The 23943-nt window shown below is 51.7% G+C and overlaps 1 protein-coding gene across 1 annotated transcript; it reads left to right on the forward strand.

The window, feature by feature from the left end:
• The first annotated feature begins 5734 nt into the window (after positions 1–5734).
• On the forward strand, positions 5735–23225 carry LOC130016726 (1,25-dihydroxyvitamin D(3) 24-hydroxylase, mitochondrial). Its single transcript, XM_056107457.1, has 10 exons — positions 5735–5992; positions 6141–6331; positions 7979–8072; positions 11069–11165; positions 13203–13294; positions 14234–14345; positions 15037–15182; positions 19520–19686; positions 21866–21944; positions 23115–23225. Exons 1-10 carry the CDS (start codon positions 5735–5737, stop codon positions 23223–23225), a joined length of 1347 nt encoding a protein of 448 aa, XP_055963432.1.
• The last annotated feature ends 718 nt before the right edge of the window (positions 23226–23943 follow it).

The raw sequence follows: 23943 nt of genomic DNA on the forward strand, positions 1-23943 counted from the left end.
ATTTGAGTGAAACGTGATATTCCAAGCATAGCTCTTTCAGTTCCTCTTTGGGAGACCCGAATAGCGTTCTCATCCTGTTTGCGTAGGGCCCAGGTCTCTGAGGTTAATGCAGGAAGAACAGTGGAATCAAAGAGATGTGCCGGGAGCCGGAGATTTTTCATCCTCTCAGCTATTTCTTCGACGCTCTTGAAGGCATTCCAAGCCGCTCTCTTCCTCCTGCACAGCTCAGGTGCCAGGTCATTTGTCATGTTGACTTCTCGACCTAGGTACACATAACGACCATCTCCGAATGCAACAGTTATGTGTACCCAGTTTTATGAAGAAGGAAAAAAGGCCCCTCCTGAGGTTGGGTAATTTGCCTCAGGCCACATAACTTATGAAGGGTAATGTCACAGCTTCTATTCAGTTATTATGCCATATTGCTTTCCTTACATGTGACTGACATGTGACATGCTCCAGGATTCACTGACTTCTCTCTCAAAAACAAAGAATGTGTTGAGAGAGCTCTCTCTTTTCACTTAGGAATGAAGAAATGATCATCAATTGCCTATTATTTGCTCACTAGATGCTGGCCAAAATAAATAATGCTGTCATCAACAAAACAAGGAAATAATGTCGTAATTTCAAAGTTTTTGTCTCATTATGAAGAGAACCCCAAAACGAATATATTACAGAGATTGTGACCTTCACACCTCTAATTCTGAGTCTAGTTTCAACACTATCCATTTGACAGATGGAGAACTTGGTGCATTCTACGTTTCCAAGTGATTCAAGGACTCACACTCAAGTTCAGCCAAAGCTGTTTGGTTTTTTTGTTTGTGGGACACTCTCAGATGTATCATATCTCCAGTTCCTTAGTCAAAGCTTTGAAGCACAAAACTCTATCAATACTGGAGCTAGAGTGATAGGACAGCAGGTAGGGTATTTGCTTTGCCTGCAGCCAATCTGGATTCAATGTCCAGCATCACATATTGTCCCCTGAGTACCACAAGAGATGATCCCTGGCATGGAGTGATAGCACATTGGGTAGGACATTTGCCTTGCATGCAGTCGACCCGGGTTCGATTCCCAGCATCTCATATGGTCCCCTGTGTACCGCCAGGCGTAATTCCTGAGTGCGGAGCCAGGAGTAACCCCTGAGCGTTGCCAGGTGTGACCCAAAAAGCAATAAATAAATAAATAAATAAATAAAATAATAAAACAAACCGGGGCTGGAGCAATAGCACAGCGGGGAGGGCATTTGCCTTGCACGTGGCCAACCCGGGTTCGAATCCTAGCATCCTATATGGTCCGGTCCCTTGAGCACCGCAAGGAGTAATTCCTGAGCGCAGAGCCAGGAGTAACCCCTGAGCATTGTCAGTTGTGACCCAAAAAGCAAAAAAAAAAAGAAAGGAGAGAGAAATGATCCCTCAGTGTAGAGCCAGGAATAGGCCCTGAGCATTGTCAGGTGTGACCCAAAAAAACTCTCTCCCCATTGGGTACAGTGAGAAGTGTTTTCTGTTTTTCAGCACCAAGAAGTCAGCCACTGCTCTCCTACAACTCCCTCCCACGGCTTCACCACACATGTTCACACATGCAAGTGCACGCACACACAGGTTGTCATCTGTGGTCACTGGGTGTGAGGGCTGGGTGTAATTATGCTATCAAGACGTGGTGAGATTTCCCAGAACAAAGCAGAGGACCTAGGCCCGTCTGGGTACAGACCGTGGGCACTGAGGAGGCACTGCCAGACTCTGATTAGTGGATCCCAACGGGCGCCACCAGGATGACTCACAGCAGGGAGGGAACGAACTGGGATGAGGTTTCTGGGACCACACTCCAAGCTGTCCCTTTGAATTAAGCTGCACCTCATCAAAAATGGGTGTGTGGATGTCCAGTCTCAAAGAACCAACCTCACTTTCTACTGCAATGCAACTGAAATAAACAGAACCTGGACCGGAGAGATAGCACAGTGGGTAGGGCATCTGCCTTGCACGCGGCAGACCCGAGTTTGATTCCCAGCCTCCATATGATCCCTGGAGCACCACCAGGAGTAATTCCTGAGCACAGAGCCAGGAGTAACCCCTGAGCAATGCCAGGTGTGGCCCAAAAACAAGAAGGAAGAGGAGGAGGAGGAGGAGGAGGAGGAGGAGGAGGAGGAGGAGGAGGAGGAGGAGGAGGAGGAGGACCTTTCTTCTCTGGAAGTGAGAAACTGTTTTCTGGTTTCCCAGGAATTTTCTGCTGGTAACTGATGACTAATGATCACCAAGTATGTAGCACTGTCCTCCCATTGTCCATCGATTTGCTTGAGCGGGCCCAGTAACGTCTCCGTTGTGAGACTTGTTGTTACTGTATTTGGCATATTGAATACGTCACAGGGAGCTTGCCAGGCTTTGCCATGCGGGCGAAATACTCTTGGTAGCTTGCCGGGCTCTCCGAGAGGGGCAGACGTATTGAACTCAGGTCGACCAAGTTGGCCACGTGTAAGGCAAATGCCCTACCACTGTGCTATTGCTCCAGCCCAAGAATAGACATAATTATAGACATATTATAATTATTATAATAGAACAAGTATGTATGTGGAGATTATGAAATGACTAAGAGCAAAAACACTCATGTGAAAACCTAGGAGATTTGAAAGGATTTTTCACTTTCACCTGGGGGAGGCGGGGAGAGAGAGGGAGGGAGGGAGGAAGGGAGGGAGACAGAGAGAGAGAGAGAAAGAGAGAGAGAGTCTGCAGCTGATGGACAGTTTGCGTATTGCATATGGTGGCATGCCCAGCACTGCAGCAGAGGCTGGGCATGGCCAAGGAGCTGGACACACTTTAGCTCTGGGCTCTGGTTTCCCGCTGCCATTAACTGGTAAGACATTTGTATACCTCTATCCTCACACACCACCTACACTACCTTGAAGACACTCACAGTTCAGGAAGGTTTCCAATACTCTGAAATGTTCTTGGCTCCTGAAAAGGAAGTATAACTTAGTATGGTGCATGTGGATGTAGAAAATCTGGGTTTGAATCCCACAAAAACTAATAAAAAAAAAAGGTCTATGACATAGAGCAAGTGTACGTAGCACTGTCCTCTAAGCTTCTGTTTTATCTGGTTATTGATTGTTTTGTAGTGCGTATGAATGCAATCATACATACAATGATCACAAATTGTATTGTATAGCTATTATACTGATGTGATGCATTTATAATGTACTATTCAGAAATTGCGTTTTACATAGCTGTATGAGGGACAGACCCAACAGTGTGTGGGAGCTACTTCTAGGTCCATGCTCAGGGGGTACCCCCTGCAGTGCTCAGAGGACCATGAGTGGGGGGGACCAGGGGGTTGAGCCTGGCCCTTCTGCAAAGTAAGTGCTCGGCCTTGCATTATCTCTCTGCTGTTTCTAACTCTGGTTTGTTTCTTAAGCTTTAGCTCCCCGACCCCACCCCAACACATCTGAAATATGTGCGTAAGCTCGAGTTGGACTGCAACTGGCTTTCAAAAATCAACTAAGGTTTGCGCTGAGGAGCCAGAAGCTAAGGGCACCGCGACCAGCTCAGTGACTGGGAAGTCGAGAACCTGCCTCCTCTCCCTTCCGGCTGCATTGAGCGTTTATGCAGGAACAAAAGCACCGTTAAATAGAACGCAGAAACATCCCACCTCTCACTAGGGAAGCAAGTTCTATGCCCGCTGGTCACCGACTCTGGAAAATAGGGGTGTGTGTGAACATTTGTGAATGTGAGCAGAAATGTGTGTGTTTGTATCTGTGTGTGAGTGGATGTGTATGTATGCACCCTTGTATGTGCGCGTGTGTGTGCATGTCTGTCTGTATGTGTATGTGTGTATGAGTGACCGCAAATGTGTGTGCATGAGTATGTGTGCATTTGTGGGTACATGTGTGAATGCATGTGTGTATGCGTGTGTGTATGTGTGTGATTGAGTGTATGTGTGTATTACGAGTGTATGTGTGTACATGTGAGTGTATGTGTGTGATTGAGTGTGCTTGGTGTGAGTGTATGTGTGCATGTATGCTAGAGTGTATGCTGTGTGTGTATGTTCATATGTATGTGTTCTTGTGTATACGTGTGTGCAGTTGTATGACTGAGTGTATGTGTGTGTTAGTATGTGCATATGTAAATGTGTGTATGTGTGTGTATGTGTGCAATTGAGTATGCAAGTGTATGTGTGGAACTGTGTATTTGTGAGTGTATGTGTGTAATTAAGTACATGTATATGTGCATCCATGTGATTGAGTGTGTATTGTGAATCTATGTGTGTGACTGAGTGTATGCATGTGATTGAGTGTGTATGTGTGAGTGTATCTGTGTGACTGAGTGCATTGTGCGTGCGTGTGTGCGACTGAGAGTCTGAATGTGTGCATGTGCATGATCGAATGTGTGTAAGTGTATGTGTGTGATTAAGTGTGATGTGTGTTAGGTGTGATTGAGTGTGGTTTGTGTAGTGTGTGATTAAGTTTATGCATGAGTGCACATGTGTGACTGAAGGTATGTATCTGCATGTGTGTGATTGCATATATGTATGTGTGTAGCTGAGTGGTGTGTGTGTGTGTGTGTGTGTGTGTGTGTGTGTGTGTGTCCCTGGCCCCCATTCGTCTCAGAAGGACTTTGGGGAGGCGGACAGGGAACATAGGGGCCGAGGTTCTCAGGCCTTCGGCTTCAGGTGGCTGGTCCTTTGCAGGAAGTTGTCCCCAAAACTGGGGGGGTGCGGAGTACCAGGCCTGTGTTCGCTGCCCCCCCCCACCCCCCGCGCCACCACCACCACCCCCCGCGCCACCACCACCACCCCCCCCCGCCCCCGGGTCCTGCTCGAGGCTCTGCAGATCCTTCATGCGCGACCCGCAATTCCTGCGGACGGACTCCGACTGAGCCGAGCCGCCTGGACGGGCACGCCCCACCCTGCACGGGCCTTCCCGGCGGTCCCGACACCACGCGCAGGTGCAGCCCCTCTGGGCGCTGCTCACCCCGTTTCTGCCCACCTGGGGGAGAGCAAAGAGGCGTCCCCGGCCGGCGCGGCTCTGCCCGGGCTGGCACCTGGCTTGGCCTTCCCGGGCGCCCTCGGAGACCTCGGCCGCCCGGAGCGCGATTGTGCAAGCTCCGGGCTGCAGCGGCGGCGGCGGGCAGGGCCGGCTCACACCCGGTGAACTCGGGGCGCAGCGCCTCGCCGGGGGTTATCTCCGGGGTGGAGTCCTGGGCGCTCGGGTCGCCCGGCGCCCTCGCTCACCTCGCTGACTCCATCCGATTTCCACCCCCAGCCCCGGGTTCCGCGTCCCCGCGGGCCCACCCCGCCGCTCCCCGCCCGCTCATTGGCCACCCGGCTCGGGCCCGGCTTCAATAAATGCCAGGACCGCGCGGCCCAGCGCAGCATCCCCGCGGCGGCTGGCCTGGACCCGCGGACTCACGGCGAGGCGGACTCGGCCGTGCACCCGACGACCCGCGTTCTGTCCCCGAGGTCCCCGAGGGAGAGAGCGAGCGAGAACCCCGCGTCCCCGGTGCACGCCTGCAGCAGCCCGTGCGGCCGGCAGCTCTGGGCGGACACTGGCGCCCGGTCGCCCCTCCAATCGGCTGAAGCATCCTCGCCGGCATCCTTCCTTCTCCTCGACCCCTCTTGGTCCCCCCCGACGCCGCCCCTGCCTGCTCGCTTTGCCTCTCGCGCGGGCGCCCCGGGACCGTCCGACCTGGCCAGGCGGCTGCGAGCGCCTCTGTGGACAGGTGCTTCCCCGTGCCGGGGCTCCCCAGCTGCCATGAGCTCCCTCATGGGTCCGAGCCGCTCCTTGGTCGCCTTCCTGCGCCACTTGCGCATCCTCGGGCCGCCCCCCCAACCTTTGTCACCTGCGCGCGCGCCCCCGGAGCCGCGGGCGGTCTCCCGCGGCTGCCCGTGGATGGAACGCGGCGCGCATCCCCCGGCGGCCGCCCTGCCCGGCCCCACCAACTGGCCACTGCTGGGCAGCCTGCTGGAGATCCTCTGGAAAGGGGGGCTCAAGAGACAGCACTATACGCTGGTGAGTGCCAGGCGCGCCCCGGTGTCCCACCCGCGCGCGCGCAGAGACGCACGCACCGTGCACAACTGATGGGCGCGGGAAAGCACAAGCGTGTCCCGGGGGCTGGGGAGTGGGAACGGGGCGCCCTGACCTGGAACTCTGCCTGCAGGCCGAGTACCACAGGAAGTATGGCAAGATCTTCCGCATGAAGCTGGGCACCTTCGACTCGGTGCACCTGGGCTCCCCGTGCCTGCTGGAAGCGCTGTACCGCACCGAGAGCGCCCACCCGCAGCGCCTGGAGATCAAACCCTGGAAGGCCTATCGCGACCACCGTGCCGAGGGCTACGGGCTGCTGATCCTGTGAGCGTGGGAGCTGGGAAGGGGAGATGGGGGTGGGGCGGGGGTGTTCCTCTCCCGCAGGGTGGCGGGCACCCGGTGCCAGGGCCGGCTGGTGTGCAGCCTAGAGAGGGTTTCACCTCCTCTCTGGCACTCAGCCCTTCAGGAGCCTCAGGCCACCGGGCGACTCACTCTGCGGTGCTGGGACCGAGTCCCACAGACTCTAGAGTCTGCTCAGTTCCCGCTGCAGTCCCCTGGTCTGAGCCAGGTGTGACCACGGCTTTTCTTTCTGGAGGCAGAAGGGGGTTCAGGACACAAGAGGACTTAGGAGATGGCCGTGCTGGGGGCGAGGGGCCGTATTTGAGCCGGTGGTCACCAGACTGTGCTTTTGAACTGAGAACATTCAGCAAGTGAGTGAGCTTGAGGGTGCAGGTGGCTGGTCCTCTGCAAGGAGGTTGTCCCCCAAGCTGGGGGACCGGAGTGTGCCAAGCTTGTGTTACTGTACACTTTGAACCCCAAGTTATAGGGCTGCATAGTTGGGGGGCTGGGTGGTCCTCTGGGGTAGGGGTAGGGGAATGTGGCAAGTGTGAAGGGATGGGAGCCGGCTTTTGACAGCTGTAGGAGTTTTGTGCCACTACGTTTTTTCTTGGTTTATTTATTTATTTATTTATTTTGCTTTTTGAGTCACACCCAGCGATGCACAGCGGTTACTCCTGACTCTACACTCAGGAATTACTCCTGGTGGTGCTCAGGGGACCCTATGGGATCCTGGGGATTGAACCCAGGTCAGCTGCGTGCAAGGCAAACGCCCTACCTGCTGTGCTATTGCTCTGGCCCTGTGCCACTAAGTTTTATAGTGTCATCTTTATTTATTTTAATTATTTTATTTTATTTATATATTTTTTGCTCTTTTTTAAAAATTTTTTTATTAGAGAAACACCATGAGGTACAGCTGTAGACTTACAAATTTTTGTGCTTGGCTTTCAGTTATACAATGATCGAGTACCCAGCCCTCCACCAGTGCCCGTTCTCCACCACCACTGATCCCAGTAGCCCTCCCACCCCTCATGCCCCCCCCCATCCCACCCTGCCTCTGTGGCAGGGCATTCCCTTTTGTTCTCTCTCTCCTTTTGGGTGCTGTGGTTTGCAAAAGAGGCATTGAGTGGCGATCATGTTCGGTCTATAGTCTTTTAACCAATACCAGTGGGTGCAGCAGAGGCCAGTGTTTTCCTCCAATGGGACCCCCAGGGAATGGGGGCTCTCAGACTCACTCTCACTACCCCCTTACCCCCCATCAGAACCAACTCCAGAGCTCTGAATCCAAAGGACACGGGACTTCACCTTTTGGCACTCAAGGGCTGGGGGTGGGCTGGGGTGCTTTCACCCCAATTGTTGAGCCAGCCTCAACATGGCAATGCCAAGCTAGCTTTGCTGACCGGTCCTGGACACGGTCTCAGCGTGCTGACAGGTCACCATTCGGTCACCACACCTGTGGGTGTCCACACGGTCACTCTGTGCTCCTCTCCTTTATCTCCTTTATTCCCCGGTGTCCCGGATGGGACCCAGGGCTCAGGTGGGAAGCCTTTGCTTCACGCATCTCCGGTGGAGCGACACCCCGACCCTCCTCCTCCCCTCTGGTTGCTGTAAGTCCTACCTCTGCTCCCTCCCCAGGGAAGGGGAAGACTGGCAGCGAGTCCGGAGCGTCTTCCAGAAGAAACTCATGAAACCCGTGGAAATCATGAAGCTGGACAAGAAGATCAACGAGGTGAGGGGGCTGGAGTCCCCTTTCTTGGGTCCCTGGGGACAGACCAGGGCTAAGGGAAGTTCAAGTCTCACGAACAAGGAGCAGAAGGGTAGGCGAGCCATTGGATGATGCAGGGGTCTTTCCTTTTCCCTTATTTCTCTTCGTGCCCTTCTCCCCACTAGCCTTCCCCTAGCCTCACTTTTCCAGTCAGTATAATGGGCGTGGCTCCACAGGTTCACCATGGAAGTTAAATGAGATCATGCTTCTAGAAAGGAAATTTGAGCTGGGTTTTGCAGGATGGGTAGGAGTGTGCAAGCTTGAGACGCTTGTTCACCCAGACACAGAGAACAACCTGCCAAAGATGAGGAGGCGGGAGAGAGAACAGGGTGTCCTCTGGGAACTGTCTGTGCTCCTGAACTGAGGCCTCTCTGAAGGACGCTGGCCAGAGGGCAGTTCTTGGCAACATTTGAACGTTTGGGGTTTTTTTTTATACCATGTGAAGAAACATGGGCATTACCCTTTGGCCATCAGGGAACCCAAGATGGCGGAATTTAAGCAGTGGGCGAGCCACTTTTTACTCCTGCTCCTTGTGGGCGCTTATGTTAAACTAAACATGGATCCAGATATCCAGAGGAAGGAATGAAAACTCAGAAGCATTGAGGGAGCAAGGCATCCACTGAAATGCACGAGGCGAGCCCTTTCTTTCTTTCTTTCTTTCTTTCTTTCTTTCTTTCTTTCTTATTAGTGAAACACCATGAGGTACAGCTGTAGACTTACAAACTTTCGTGCTTGGGTTTCAGTTATACAATGATCCAATACCCATCCCTCCACCAATGCCCATTCTCCACCACCAATGGTCCCAGTAGCCCTCCCACCCCCCCACCCCATTCCCTCCCACCCCACCCAGCCTCTGTGGCAGGGCATTCCCTTTTACTCTCTCTTTCCTTTAGGGTGTTGTAGTTTGCAATAGAGTTATTGAGTAGCCATTGTGTTTGGTCTATACTCTACTCTCAGCACGCATCTCACATTCAGTGTGAGTCCTCCAAACATCCTTTACTTGGTGTTCCCTTCTCTGTCTTATCTGAGCTGCCTTTCCCCCCAGCATGTGCTGCCAGCTTCCAAGCCATGGAGTAGACCTCCTGGTACTTATCTCAACTATTCTTGGGTGCTCAACTCCCATTCTGTTGCTTTCTATTCCCCAGATGAGTGCAATCTTTCTATGTCTGTCCCTCTCTTTCTGGCTCATTTCACTGAGCATGATACTTTCCATGTAGAACCACTGGTATGTAAATTTCATGACTTCATCTTTTCTAACAGTTGCATAGTATTCCATTGTGTAGATGTACCAGTTTCTTTAACCAGTCATCTGTTCTCAGGCACTTGGGTTTTTTCCAAATTTTGGCTATTGTGAACAGTGCAGCAATGAACATAGAAGTGCAGATGTCATTTCGACTATACTTTTTTGAGAAGGCGGGCTCTTTCGGCAGACAGAGCAGTGCGCGGTCCTTTCTAGAAGGGGCAGTGGTCATAGATGGAGCGAATGGGCCATGTGGGATTGCACCTCCAGTACCCACCAGTTCTTCCGGTGACTATTATTATCACTAATGCCTCTATGCTTTGATGGAGCAACCCTGGGAAAGTTGTATATTTATGCAAACACTCTGGATTTCTACATGGTAACAAATTCAATAATGATTTTATTTGTTTTTTTTGTTTGTTTGTTTTTTGTTTTTGGGTCACATCTGGAGCGATAGCACAGTGGGTAGGGCGTTCGCCTTACAAGCGGCCAACATGGCCGACCCGAGTTCGATTCCTCCGCCCCTCTCGGAGAGCCCGGCAAGCTACCGAGAGTATTCGATATGCCAGACACAGTAACAACAAAGTCTCCAATGGAGACGTTACTGGGCCCGCTCGAGCAAATCGACGATCAACGGGAGGGCCTTTACTTTACTTTACTGGCGATGCTCAGGGGTTACTCCTGGCCCATGCACTCAGGAATTACTCCTGGAGGTGCTCGGGGGACCATATGGGATGCTGGGAATCGAACCCGTGTTGGCCATGTTGGCTGCGTGCAAGGCAAACACCCTACCTGCTGTGCTATCGCTCCAGCCCCTCAATAATGACTTTATCGCACAATGCAATTGAACTGGATGAGCCCACTGCTTGCTTTACTGAACTTCATCGTCATCCAGACCCACCTGCAGTTCCAGCAAGTCTCTGTGTGTTCAAAGCCTATTTCCACATTAGTGACCTCATGGGGGTTCAGTAGGACCCTCTACCCAGTAAACTGTTGAGAGACTCAGTGAGGGTAACGTCCTTATATTGTACTTAGTATCACACAAGCCTCCTTAAGTAAGAGACACTAGTCAGGCTTGACCTGGATTTTTTTTTAAACTTAGTCACTGAATTATAGTGTTTTTTTATGGTTGGGTTTCAGGCATACGATGTTCCAACACCAATCCCTTCATCAGTGTCTGCTTCCCTCCAAACGCAAATTTTGCAAACTGGCAAGTAGAAGCCTTCTAGACCAGACTCAAGCCACCCCCCCCCTTTTCATGTGTCAGAAGAGTGGGGAGTTGGGTCTTGTGTCTTGAGTTTTTCTGGCTACAAACTCAACATGAGTAACACAATTCCAACCAACGCGTGGGGAGCTGTTTGCTTGCTCTGCTGTGGAAGGTACAGACCTCAGGCTTCTCAGAGTGCCGGACATGCTGTACTGCCAATGTGCTAACCCCCCTTCCCACTAAAAAAAAAAAAAACGGTTTCCCTTCTTAGACTGAGACCAGAGGGCTGAAATGGAAACTTCTGGATAGCCGCAGAGAGAACTGGGAAGGAAAGCACAATAAAGGTGTGAGAGCTTAGGGCCAGCTCTTGAGTGCAGAAGAGAGAATTTATGCGGCTTCAGAACCACCAAGGGTGTGGGTGGGGAACAGACCACGGCCAGACCTGAGGTTGGTGGAGAATAGAATGTGCCTCCGCCATCCGCCTCTGATGTGTGTCTCGGTGCTCTCTTCAAGGTCTTGGCGGACTTTGTGGGAAGACTGGATGAACTCTGTGACGAGCGAGGCCGCATTGCCGACATCTACAGCGAGCTGAACAAGTGGTCCTTTGAAAGTGAGTCCCCAAGGCCGGAGCAATAATACAGCGTGTAGGGTGTTTGCCTTGCACGCAGCTGACCTGGGTTCGATCCCATGTGGTCCCCCAAGCACCGCCAGGAGTAATTCCTGAGTGCAGAGCCAGGAGTAAGCCCTAAGCATCGCTGGGTATGACCCAAAAAGGAAAAAAAAATGAGCCCCTTCTGTTGCTGGTCCAGAGGGTCATATATGGCTCTGGTTCTGTGCTGACTGTTGCCCAAGAGAAACCCTCTAATGCTTTCTGGCACTTACGTAAGCAGTTAGTCACTCAAAAAACTTCGGCTGAATCCATGTGAGGTGAAGGGCACTAAAAATGCAGCAAGTGAGTGAAACAGGCATCCTAGGGACGGGGGGTTGTCGCACAAGTGGTGGAGCACTTGCCTGTGTGAGGCCCTGAGTTTGATCCTCACCTGCCTAGCCATCCCTATCACATAGCTGGATGTGGCTCTCAAGAAATCCAAAGTAATAGACCAGAGGCCAACTCACAGAGCTGAGATAGGCAAAACCACATAAGCACACCTGAGTCCCTACTCGGAAGGGAACAGCCACAGGGGGCCCGAAGGAGGCCGGCTGGCTTGGTGAGGAGATATCTGCAATGAGATGAACGGGAATCGGGAAGAGAATCAGTGGGAAGGAATTTTTAGGTAGTGGCATGGGAAGGACTAAGCCCTGCAGCAGAAGCTCCAGACTCCCTTTGAGTAGAAGCAGAAACGGGGGTGATTGGACTGTAGGGCAGTGAAGGGTAAGTGTGGAGGATCCCATGAGGGTCTTGCTGATCCCAGCCAGAAATGTTTAGTTCAAGACAGATGGGGACCCCTGGGCTGGGGTCCCCAATAGAAACAGATAATTTTACTTTCTCCAGAGAATCCAAGGGGGTTAGCATGATGCGTGTGTGGTTATGGGAATGTGGAGGGTGATGGGGGGGGGGGGGGTGTCCTGAGGTCTGTGAGGCTATGGAGATGACCCCCACAGGAGGCTTTGTGGAGACCCATCTCTCCCATCTGTCAGCCTCACTTTGCAAATTAAAAAATAATACAGGGGCTGGAGTGATAGCACAGCGGGTAGGGCGTTTGCCTTGCATGAAGCTGACCCGGGATCGATTCCCAGCATCCCATATGGTCCCCCGGGCACCGCCAGGGGCAATTCCTAAGTGCAGAGCCAGGAGTAACCTCTGTGCATTGCTGGGTGTGACCCAAAAAGCAAAAAAAAAAAAAATCCAAAGGACATATGGAGGGAAAGAGGAATGAAGTGGGGGAGATGGAGAGGAAGTGAGCTAGGAAACCGTCTCCTGGAAGGGACTGAGGATCAGGGAGAGGAGGAGGATACTGGGGGCTTAGTCCCAACGCAGCCTGCCCGAGCCAACTGCCCAAGCCCCCAAAGCAATGGGGTTGCTGTTCCCGGTCAGCGGGTAAAAGAAGTGTACCCCAGCCTCGGGTTTCATGGCCAGACTCTGGCCTGGCTGCACCAGGGAATGCTCATTTGCTGCAGAGAACCCCAGGCTGACTCACAGCAGAGACCCCTCGCAAGGCTGAGATCTCTCTGGGCTGCCTGCTGAGGTCAGACCCCGTCCCTGAGCACCAAAATCACAGTGGGGGTCCTCTGAGGGAAGAATGAGCTGTGGGTGAGCCACGAACAATGTCTGAATCTCATCAACCAACAGATGCAAGATTAATCCCGACATCACACTTTGGTGCAGTAGCAGAACATACCTGCGCCTGCACACAGTTGAGCCCAGCCAGCGCTGACCTCAGTCCCTTGGCTCCTGGCGATCTGTCTGTCCATTGCAGGCCAGTGACCAGCAGTCAGGTCACTGGGCCTGCAGATAATTTCTAGAAAGAGAAGCAAGTGATAGCATCTTTATCCCAGACTCTCCCATTCTGTTGTCTGCTTTTGTGCATGGTTATTCCTCCCCCGCCCCTCCCAGAAACCCCCAAACGGTCATGAGAGCAGACAGTGAGCTTGCTCTAGTCCCTGGTCCCTGTCTCGGCCTCACTGTGCCACTGTCTCTAAATCACAGGCATCTGCCTCGTGCTCTACGAGAAGAGGTTTGGGCTCCTACAGAGGAACACGGACGCCGAAGCTCTGGACTTCATAGCGGCCGTTAAAACAGTGAGTTGTGGGCCGGAGTGATAGTACAGCGGGGAAGGCATTTGCTTTGCACATGAATGGCCCAGGTTCGATCCCGGGCATCCCATATGGTCCCCTGAGCACCGCCAGGTGTGATTCCTGAGTGCAGAATCAGGAGTCACCCCTGAGCATCCCCAAGTGGGGCCCCCACAAAAAAACCCACAAACAACAGTGAGTTGCCCCTACGGGGAGGGCAGCCCCCCAATAATCATAGGTCTCTCCCCAAATCATGCAGGCACATTTTATAATGAGAGGAAGAGTTCATTTTTTTTGGAGGGAGGGGACCTTCCCGGTGGTGCTCAAGAACTTACTCCTGGCTCGGTGCTCAGGGATCACTACAGGCAGGGCTTGGGGGACCCTACGCAGTGGTGGGGACAGTCACACGTAAGGCAAGTGCTATCTTGTCCTCCATGCTAACTCTCTAGCTCCAGAAAATGCTGGTTTAAGGGGAAACGGTACCTTTGCATGACATAGATCTTAAAGCAGCAGCTTTAAGGCAAATTCCCAGAGACACCCCAACCAAAGGTCAGATGATTCGATCCACTTTGCTTTGCAGAGCTGGACATTTGCACAATCTCAGGGGTCTCGGTGGTCCGTGCTCTGCACTGTACAGCTGTTGAAGGCAAGGGGCAGGGGTCTGAAGTTTGCCCGTGATTGGAAATCAAGGCTAATGGGAAACTGAGGTGAGGTGAATAGTTTTAAATCCCGAGAAGAAGCTTCTAACGACACAGTGAGAGATGTTAAATAAAACCCCACGGAGCTAGTTTTCAATGCCAGTGGCTTAGAGAGGGGACCCGCTCAAGGACAGGGGCAGAGAGGCCTGGCAAGAACAGATCTTGGCAGAGTTGGGGAGCCCGAGAGGCCATGAGGAACCCCCACTGCAGTGGGTGGTGAGCGAAGCCACGATGCTTGTTTCCACAGATGATGAGCACGTTTGGGAGGATGATGGTCACCCCAGTGGAACTGCACAAGAGCCTCAACACCAAGGTGTGGCAGGAGCACACGCGGGCCTGGGACACCATCTTCACGACAGGTGAGGACACGTGTGCCCCAAACTGCCTTGGATGAGGACTGGTTTCTGGGCTGGCCACCTGGGTCTTCCGGTGCCATGGCCCTTCCTGTTCCTTGATTTTTTTTTTCTTTTTGGATCACACCCGGCGATGCACAGGGGTTCCTCCTGGCTCTTCACTCAGGAATTACTTCTGGTGATGCTCGGGGGACCTTATGGGATGCTGGGAATCGAACCTGGGTCGGTCGTGTGCAAGACAAACCCCCTACCCACTGTGCTATTGTTCCAGCCCCCCCTTTTTTTTTGCTTTTTGAGTCACACCCCCTTCCTGTTCCTTGGGACTCTGTAAGCTTCTGAGTTTGACTGAACTAGACAGATTCTGGTAGGACAAGGCAGGGCTGGCCACGAAAACGGTAGTTCAGGTCCTCGGGGGCAGAGCAGTAGAAAGTGAGGGCTTTGGAGAGCCTAGGTCCCAGGTTCAAGACCCCTGGGGGTGATGGCTGGTCACATGTGCTCCCCTTTCAGCCTTAGTGGCTTCGTGAATCCTTAGCAGATCGGGCGTTGACAAACCCGCTCCCTGCACCTTTCATTCCCTCCAGCTGGCAGGACTGTCCCCCAAATGTCATCTGAGGCCACGAGGAACGTCCAGTGTGGTGTTCTCTTTGCTCAGCCTCACTGCCCCCTGACTCCCTCTCGCCTTCCTTGCCTCCAATAGTCAAGGCTTGCATCGACAGCCGGTTAGAGAGATGCTCGGAGCAGCCCCACACAGACTTCCTTTGGGACATCTATCGCCATGGCTCCATCTCCAAGAAAGAGCTGTACGCCGTGGTCACCGAGCTGCAGCTGGGCGCGGTGGAGACGGTAAGGGCACCGCACTCATGAAGCCATCGCCAAATGCTTGTTCATGTTGAGTTTGAAAAATAGGTTCCAGGGGCCTAGGCAATAGGACAGCAGGTAAGGCGCTGGCCTTACACACAGCCGATCTGGGTCAGTCTCCAGCACCACATCTGGGTCCCCAAGCCCCGCCAGGAGTTAGCCCAGAGCACTGCTGGGTGTGGCTTGAAAAACCAAGTAAAGGCCTTCCCGTTGTTCATCGATTTGCTCGAGCGGGCCCAGTAACGTCTCCATTGGAGATTTTGTTGTTACTGTGTTTGGCATATCGAATCCATCACGGGTGGCTTGCCAGGCTCTGCCGTGCGGGCGAGATACTTTCGGTAGCTTGCCGGGCTCTCCGAGAGGGGCGGAGGAATCGAACTCAGGTCGATAATGAAGCAATAGACATCCCTCTCAATGTACAGGGTCTAACTGAGCACTCGCTAAGCAGAAGTAAGATGTCTCCTGCTCAGTTTAGGGGACTGTCTGATGTGGTGGGGGCGGTCTTTCTGCTGAGATGTTGGAGAACATAGACTCCCTGAGCACTTGTGATGAGCACAGGGTCATGTGCTCAGGCCACCCCCAGGCCCCAACACGGTAAAAGTGACCCCAAAATGTAGGATAGTACAGCGGGGAGGGCGTTTGCCTTGCACGTGGCCCACCTGGGTTCGATTCCCACCTGGGTTCAATTTCCAGCATCCCATATGGTCCCCCAAGCATTGCCAGGAGTAATTCCTGAGTGCAGAGCTAGAGGTAACCCCAGCATCACCGAGGGAGTGCATGCCAGTAGCTAGTTAAAAGTCCATGTGATGCAGAATTGATGGCTGAGATTTTGAAAAACTGGATATGTGGTTATCTATGCCAGCCTATAGTGCTTAACTGAGGCTTTAGTTACTGTAAAAATGTTATTGAAGCTCTTTGACAAACCAATATTTTTTCTGCCTAAAACTGAGGACTTCGGGGTTACAGGAAGATAGGACAGTAGCTAGGGCACTTCCCTGGCATGTATCATAGCTGTTTTGACCCCTGGTAGTATATGGCCCCCAGTCTCACCAGCTGTAGCCTTGGAGTCAGCCTCTGTCACCTCCAGGTAAGGCCCTGAGGACTCCTGAGGACTCCAGGTGACCTCGGACACCACCAGGGCCAAAGTGGCCCCACCTCCTCAGTCCCTCACATTGTGCCACTGGCCTTGTAAATCAAGAATCACTGGAGATGTTCCCTGGAACCCCTGAGCATAGCTTGGGGGGGCTCCCAGACCCCAAATTGCATTTAGGGACTGAGAATGACTCAAGTGACCAAGCTCATGCCTTTTTCGTCTGGGTCTGATCATGTCCCCACCCCCAGGCCCCAGCACAGTAAAGGTGACCCCAAAATGTAGGATAGTACAGCAGGGAGGGCCTTTGCCTTGCACGTGGCCCACCTGGGTTCGATTCCCACCTGGGTCCGATTCCCAGCATCCCATATGGTCCCCCAAGCATTGCCAGGAGTAATTCCTGAGTGCAGAGCTAGAAGTAACCCCAGCATCACTGAGTGTGACCCAAAGAGCAATAAAGAAATAAATAAATAAGAAGCCACAATTGGGTCATGCCACAGCATTGGGTGGAGAGAGCTTTGATGGGAAGAACTCTGAACTGAGCAGAAACACCAGCCCCAGAGAGAGCTGGTGGAAGAGCACTTCCAGTAGAGGTACCCACATGTGTAAAGGTCCTGGGGCCAGAAAGGGGGTGCTGCAAGTCAGTGTGATTGACTGACCATTTAGCCAGGAGCCTTAGCCTGGGATTTGGGGTGTCATTATGCTGCCATGGGGAGCCCTGAGGAGCACTGAGCAGCAGGGCAGATGGAATGTGATAGAATTCAGATTTTTAAAAGTTGGGAAAAGGCTGGTGGGTGGAGGAGTCAGTTCAAGGGGCGGAGTTGCTGGGAGCCGGGCTCTGCCGTCTGCTGCTTCCCAGAGGTCAGGCAGGGACAGCCGTGACCTGAGGTTCCCCAGCCACGTCCCCAGGGTGCACCCTGCAGTTACCCTCGGCTGGCTGTCCTATGGGGCTCTGGTGAAGGCAGCAGTTATCTGCCTTCGGGAAACGCTTTGCCACTTGCGGTGAGAGGCGGCCTGATATGGTTAAACGTTTCCCTTTCTGCCCTCGGCCGTTCTGATCGTTCTGGCCGTCGCCTTGGGAAGACTGGAGAAATCTGAAGGGTGTCTAATTTGGCGGCCTGGCCCTGCCCTCTTCCTGTGGCGCACCCCCAGTTTCTGTGCGGTGGGGCCGTGTTCTCTGACAGGAGAGCTGCTGCCCTGGAGGCATCTTCGTCCCAAAATAATCAGACTTACGGGCTCTGAGATGCTGTCGGGGGCCAGCTCGGGAGAGGAGGAGGAGGGCCCCCGAGCCAGTGTGTCCTCTAGTCTGCAGAGGAAAGACCCAGTGATGACGTGGAGGGGAATGTTGGACTCAGTTTAGCTCCAGAAGATGAAAGGTTCGAAACCCAAATTCAGGGGGTGAATTTCAGCATTATGATGCTGAAGGCTACTCTGACTCTTTCTGTCTCTTACTCCTTTCTTCTCCCAGCCTCGAAAGGAAATAACAGATGTCACTCAGAGAGATTGTGCAGCACTTAGGGTACTTGCCTTGCCCACAGCCAACCTGATCCAACCCCCAGCACTCCAGATGGTCTAGTGCCACTGTGCCACTCTCAATTTTTTTCAATTTTTTTTTTTTTTGCTTTTTGGGTCATACCTGGTGATGCACAGGGGTTACTCCTGGCTCTGCACTCAGGAGTTACTCATGGCGGTGCTCAGGGGACCATATGGGATGCTGGGAATCGAACCCGGGTCGGCCATGTGCAAGGCAAACGCCCTACCCGCTGTGCTATCTCTCCAGCCCCAAATTTGTTTTATTTTAATTTGGTTTTTGGGACCTGGCACTGCTCAGGGGTTATTCCTGGCTCTGCATTCAGGGATCACTCCTGGTAGGGAGGGGTGGGCCCTATGGAACATGGGAGATTGAACCTGGGTCGGTCATATACCAGACAAGTTCCTTACTTGCTGTATCTCTATTAATTTCCTTCTCCTTTTTTTTTAACATTAGTAATTCTGAATTAAGATTTGTTTTGGTTGTCATTTCAAGGAAATTGTTTCCACTTCAATCCAACTGTCTGTTTTGAACTCCAATGTGGATCTCTGTGCTATTTTTTTATTTTTTTGCTTTTTGGGTCACACCCAGCAATGAACAGGGGTTCCTCCTGGCTCTGCGCTCAGGAGTTACTCCTGGCGGTGCTCAGGGGACCCTATGGGATGCTGGGAATCGAACCCGGGTCGGCCGCGTGCAAGGCAAACGCCCTACCCGCTGTGCTATTGCTCCAGCCCCTCTCTGTGCTATTTTCACGGAGGAAGTAGGCCCAGTTTTCTTATTTGTTTTCTAGGCTCCCCAAGGAAAACATCTCCCCAGCAAGGAAGCATTGTCCCCACAAAAACCCGCACCCTCCAATTCACACGCAGCTTTTTTTTCTTTGCTTTTTGGGTCACACCCAGCAATGCTCAGGGGTTATTCCTGGCCCTTGCACTCAGGAATTACTCCTGGCGATGCTCAGGGAACCATATGCGATGCTGGGAATTGAACCCAGATTGGCCGCGTGCAAGGCAAATGCCCTACCTGCTGTGCTGTCACTGCAGCCTCTCACATGCAGCTTTATAAGCACTGATTTCATGCAAAACGTTTTCCCCCTATCAGATGATGTATTAAGTCTCCTAATGCCGCTCACCATTTTAAAGACTTTTAAGAGGCTTTCTTTATTATTGAAAAGATCCTGTTTGGATTTAGTCAGTGCACACTCTTCAGGAACAGGCTTAAGGGAAGCCTTTAAAAATCAGACTTTTCAAAAGGAGAGAGAAAGAGAGAGAGAGAGAGAGAGAGAGAGAGAACAAAAGGGAATGCCCTGCCATAAAGACAGGGTGGGATGGAGGGGGTGGGGGTGGGAGGGATACTGGGATCAGTGGTGGTGGAAAATGGGCACTGGTGGAGGGATGGGTACTCGATCGTGTATAACTGAAACCCAAGCACAAAAATTTGTAAGTCTAAAACTGTCCCTCATAGTGTTTCACTAATAAAAATTAAAAAAAAGAAAAAGAAAATTCACATACAGTCTAAATAATAGCAGGAAAAAATAAAATAAAAATCAGATTTTTCACTGTCATCTTTGTTTCAGGCAAAGAAAGAAAGGAGGGGTAGTGGCAGCCCAAGGGGTTTGCTGGCGCCGCCTTCTGTTCTGGTTAGAAATTCTCGTTCAGGCCCTTTCTGCGCAGACTCTCAAGTTCGTGCTCCTTTGACTTTCAGACGGCAAACAGTTTAATGTGGATCCTCTACAACTTATCTCGAAACCGCCACGCGCAGCAAAAGCTTCTGATGGAAATTCAGAGCGTGGTGCCTGCAAACGGCGAGCCGCGGGCAGAGGATCTGAAGAATATGCCCTATTTAAAGGCCTGCCTGAAGGAATCGATGAGGTGAGATGGGACAGAACTTCAGAGGCTGTTCTAGTTGGTGCAGGATAAGGTTCCCCATCTGTAGGCAGCTCCACGGTTGATTCGCAAACATCTGTCAAATGGCAAAGGAAGAGCGAGTCTTGGCCTGTAATTCTTTCTGTTACTCATTTTCTGAATCCTTGGGACAGCTTTGATTTCATCTTAGAAAGCCAGGGTCCTCAAGGAGAGAGAGAGAGAGAGAGAGAGAGAGAGAGAGAGAGAGAGAGAGAGAGAGAGAGAGAGAGAGGAGAGGAGAGAGAAGACAGAGAGAGAAGAGGAGAGGCGAGAGAGAGGGAAAGAGAGGAAAGAAGAGCAAGGAGAGAGAGAAGAGAGGAGGAGGAGAAGGAGGAGGAGAGAGAGACAGAGCGAGTCAGAGACAGAGAAGAGGAGAGGAGAGGGGGAGAGAGGAAAGAGGAGGGGAAAGAGAGAGAAGAGAGGAGGAGGAGTAAGAGGTAGAGGAGGAGAGGAGGGAGAGAGAGAGGGAAAGAGGAAAGAGGAGGGGGAGAAACAAAGACAGAGAAACAGAGAGAGAAGAGGAGAGAAAGAGAGGAGAGAGGGAGGAGAAAGGAAAGAGGAGGGAAGAGAGAAGAGAGGAGGAGGAGGAAGCAGAGGAGGAAGAGGAGGAGGAGGAGAGAGAGACAGAGAGAGACAGAGATGGAGGGGAGAGGAGGGGAGGGGAGGGGAGGGGAGGAAAGGAGAGGAGAGGAGAGGAGAGGAGAGGAGAGGAGAGGAGAGGAGAGGAGAGGAGAGGAGAGGAGAGGAGAGGAGAGGAGAGGAGAGGAGAGGAGAGGAGAGGAGAGGAGAGGAGAGGGGAAAGAGGAGGGGAGAGAGAGAAGAGAGGAGGAGGAGGAAGAGGGAGAGAAGGAGGAGAGGAAAGAGAGGGAGAGAAGGAGGAGAGGAAAGAGAGAGGAGAGAGAGAGAGAGGAGAGAAAAGAGCCTGCCATAGAGGCAGGCTGGGGTTGACACTGGTGCTGGGAAATGTACACTGGTAGATGGATGGGTATTTGAATACTGTACGACTGAAACCTAACCATGAATGGCTTTGTAAGGGACTATCTCTCAGTGGTTTAAAAATAAATAAATCCAGGATCCTACCCTAAACCCAAAGAGAATAACATGTGAACGCATGCTCCAGGCCCTTCTGTGGGCGAGGGGCAGGGCTGGAGGATGGGAACCAAGAACACTCAGCGCGGAAACCGCATCATTACCCCATGAGACCCAGAGACCACTTGGTTGATGAGCCTAGGGAACAGAATGTTCTGGGGAAATTCTTTTTATTTTTTTTTTCCTTCTGGAAAACAAAACTCAAATTTTAGGATTAGAAGGAGGGAGCTTAAACTTCACGAAGGGGCAGGCACTAGAAACCCAACCAAGGATTGCTCTTAATGGTGAAACATAGAAAAGACACACAAGGGGCCAGAGAGATGATACAACAGGAAGGGCATTTGTCTTGTACCCGGTCAAGCCGGGTTTGATCTCCAGCATTCCATAGGGTGCCCTGAGCACTGCCAGGATGGATTCCTGAGTGCAGAGCCAGGAGTAATCCCTGAGCACTGCAGGTTGTCTCCTGCACACCCCCACCTCCAAAAAAAGTAGAGGCATAGGCACATCCTCATGGCAACTGGGATAAACATTGACTAAGCAACCAGGAACTGGGGTTTAAGCTGCAAACTGTCACTGTCATTGTCCTCCCGTTGTTCATCGATTTTCTTGAGCGGGCCCAGTAACGTCTTCATCATGAGACTTTGTTGTTACTGTGTTTGGCATATCGAATACGTCATGGGCAGCTTGCCAGGCTTTGCCAAGAGGGCAAGATACTCTTGGTAGCTTGCTGGGCTCTCCAAGAGGGGCGGAGGAATCGAACCTGGGTCGGCCATGTTGGCTGCTTGCAAGTCAAGCACCCTACCCACTGTGCTATCGCTCCAGCCCTAAGCTGCACAATTATATAAGACATTATATAGGAATTATATAAGAAATAAAGATAAGATGCATAGATCTTTATTGGAGGCAGAGCTGGTCTGTGAGAAGCTGGGATCATGTTACCTTTTCAAGGGCTTGTTCTAGCAGTTCCTTTTGATCTGACTGGACATTGCCTTCTGCACTTGGATATTAGAACTTGGTTCGGACCCACCTTTTCCATCTCTAATTTTGTGTCTTTCAGGCTTAACCCCAGTGTGCCATTTACAACTCGTACGCTTGACAAGACCACAGTGCTGGGTGAATACACGTTACCCAAAGGAGTAAGTAGAGTGGGTACCCTCTGGATCGAACAGCACTTCTGTGTGGGGGTTTTATTTGGTGGATCACACCTGGTGATGCTCAGGATCATTCATAGTGGGGTTGAGGGGACCGTATGAGATGCCCAGGATTGAACCCGGATCAGCGGCATGCAAGGCACATGTCCTGTGCTCTATGCTAGCTCTCGTCCTACATGCGATGCTATCTCTCCAGCCCCTCATACAGAAATTATGAAATAAATACTTCCCAAATATCTTTCAGATCTCACTAAGCATTTTTGCTGGGTGAACATTTGCAGTGAAAATAGTAGATTATGGCAGACTGCGGACTCATTGTATGGGTTACATTAGGATTAATGGCTATGAAGGCATAAAGAGTCTGAATTCAACCCCAAATAAGTTCTGTAGTGCCTGTGACCCTCTCCTTGCTCACCCCCGAAACAGGAATAATGACAGAGTCTGCTAGTGGCTGAGAATCAACACAAGTTTGTTTTTTTTTTAATTTAATTTAATTTAATTTTTCTTTTTGGGTCACACCCAGCAATGCCCAGGGGTTACTCCTGGCTCTACACTCAGGAATTGCTCCTGGTGGTGTTTGGGGAACCATATGGGATGCCAGGGATCGAACCAGGGTCGACTGCGTGCAAGGCCAACACCCTACCTACTGTACTATTGCTCTGACCCCTCGATGCAAGTTTTAAAGTCCGTCACCATTTTACCAACTGGTTTCAAGGTCTTGGCTCCTGTTAGCCATCCTGGGCTTTTTATCACACCCACATGAGCGTTTTCTCTCCATCTGCTAGTGACCCCTCCTGGAACTGTGACGATTCCGGCATTTTCTTCTGCTTCCTTTACATGCTGCATGTTTTTGCTCTGCTTCCAGACTGTCTTGATGCTCAATACCCAGGTGCTGGGGTCCAATGAAGAAAGCTTTGCAGACTCCAGCCAGTTCCGACCCGAGCGGTGGCTTCAAGAGAATAAAAAGATTAACCCTTTTGCTCACCTGCCGTTCGGCATTGGGAAAAGAATGTGCATTGGCCGGCGGCTGGCAGAACTTCAGCTCCACTTGGCTCTTTGCTGGGTAAAGCCCCGTGGGGTTGAGGTTGGGGCAGCCGTGAGCTGGGTGCCAGGTAGGTAGGCGATGGGTAATTCTGCTCTGTGTTTGTCATTCAGATCATCCGCAAGTATGACCTTGTAGCCACCGACAACGAGCCCGTGGAGATGGTACACTCAGGGATCCTGTTACCCAGCCGTGAGCTGCCCATTGCTTTCTGTCAGCGGTGAGCCTCAGGTGAGCCTTGGGTGCAGGGGGGGGACCTAGACTCCAGGTGGAATGATCTCTGTTCACCCCTGTTCTTGGCTGGGCTCTGCAATTGCTGAATCCTCTGTTTATGCTTTGGTTTTTACTTGTAAAATGAGTATCAAATCAGCATCTGGGCCAAGATGTGGCTCCATGGGAAGCCCTGGGTTCCGTCCCCAGAAACACACACACACACACACACACACACACACACACACTCACACTCACACTCACACACAAACATGTGTATGCATGCAAACAAAAAGTTTATATCAACACTGAGTACTCAACCCAGTCAGACACAGCAAAGTGTTCAGTCAGTGATCGTTGCTATTACATATTTTATATGAAATATTAGGAAAGACATGGTTTGTCTGGTCAAAAGACCCATTGGCAATTTTTTAAAAATTTATTATTATTATTATAGTTATTATTTTTGTTTTTTGGGTCAAACGCGGGGGTGCTCAGGGGTTACTCCTGGCTCTGCACTCAGGAATTACTCCTGGCCGTGCTTCGGGGACCATATGGGATACTGGAAATCGAACCTGGGTCAGCCACATGCAAGGCAAATGCCCTCCCCACTGTACTATTGCTCCTGACTGAGGTTCCTAATTCTTTGCTGTCAGTGTATGGTTCTTTCTTTTTGTTTTTTAGTTTTTTTAATTAAAAAATTTTTTTTGAATCACTGTGAGATACAGTTAC

Source organism: Sorex fumeus, unplaced genomic scaffold, assembly GCF_029834395.1.
Source record: "Sorex fumeus unplaced genomic scaffold, SorFum_2.1 ptg000166l, whole genome shotgun sequence".
NCBI classification, from domain to species: domain Eukaryota; kingdom Metazoa; phylum Chordata; class Mammalia; order Eulipotyphla; family Soricidae; genus Sorex; species Sorex fumeus.

Bases quoted from the DNA above. Each gene is read 5' to 3' on its own strand.
- LOC130016726 (XM_056107457.1), top strand. From the start codon at position 5,735: ATGAGCTCCCTCATGGGTCCGAGCCGCTCCTTGGTCGCCTTCCTGCGC. The intron at 6,332-7,978 runs GTGAGCGTGGGA...CTCCCTCCCCAG, and splicing joins GGCTACGGGCTGCTGATCCT to GGAAGGGGAAGACTGGCAGC. The intron at 21,945-23,114 runs GTAAGTAGAGTG...TTTGTCATTCAG, and splicing joins AATACACGTTACCCAAAGGA to ATCATCCGCAAGTATGACCT.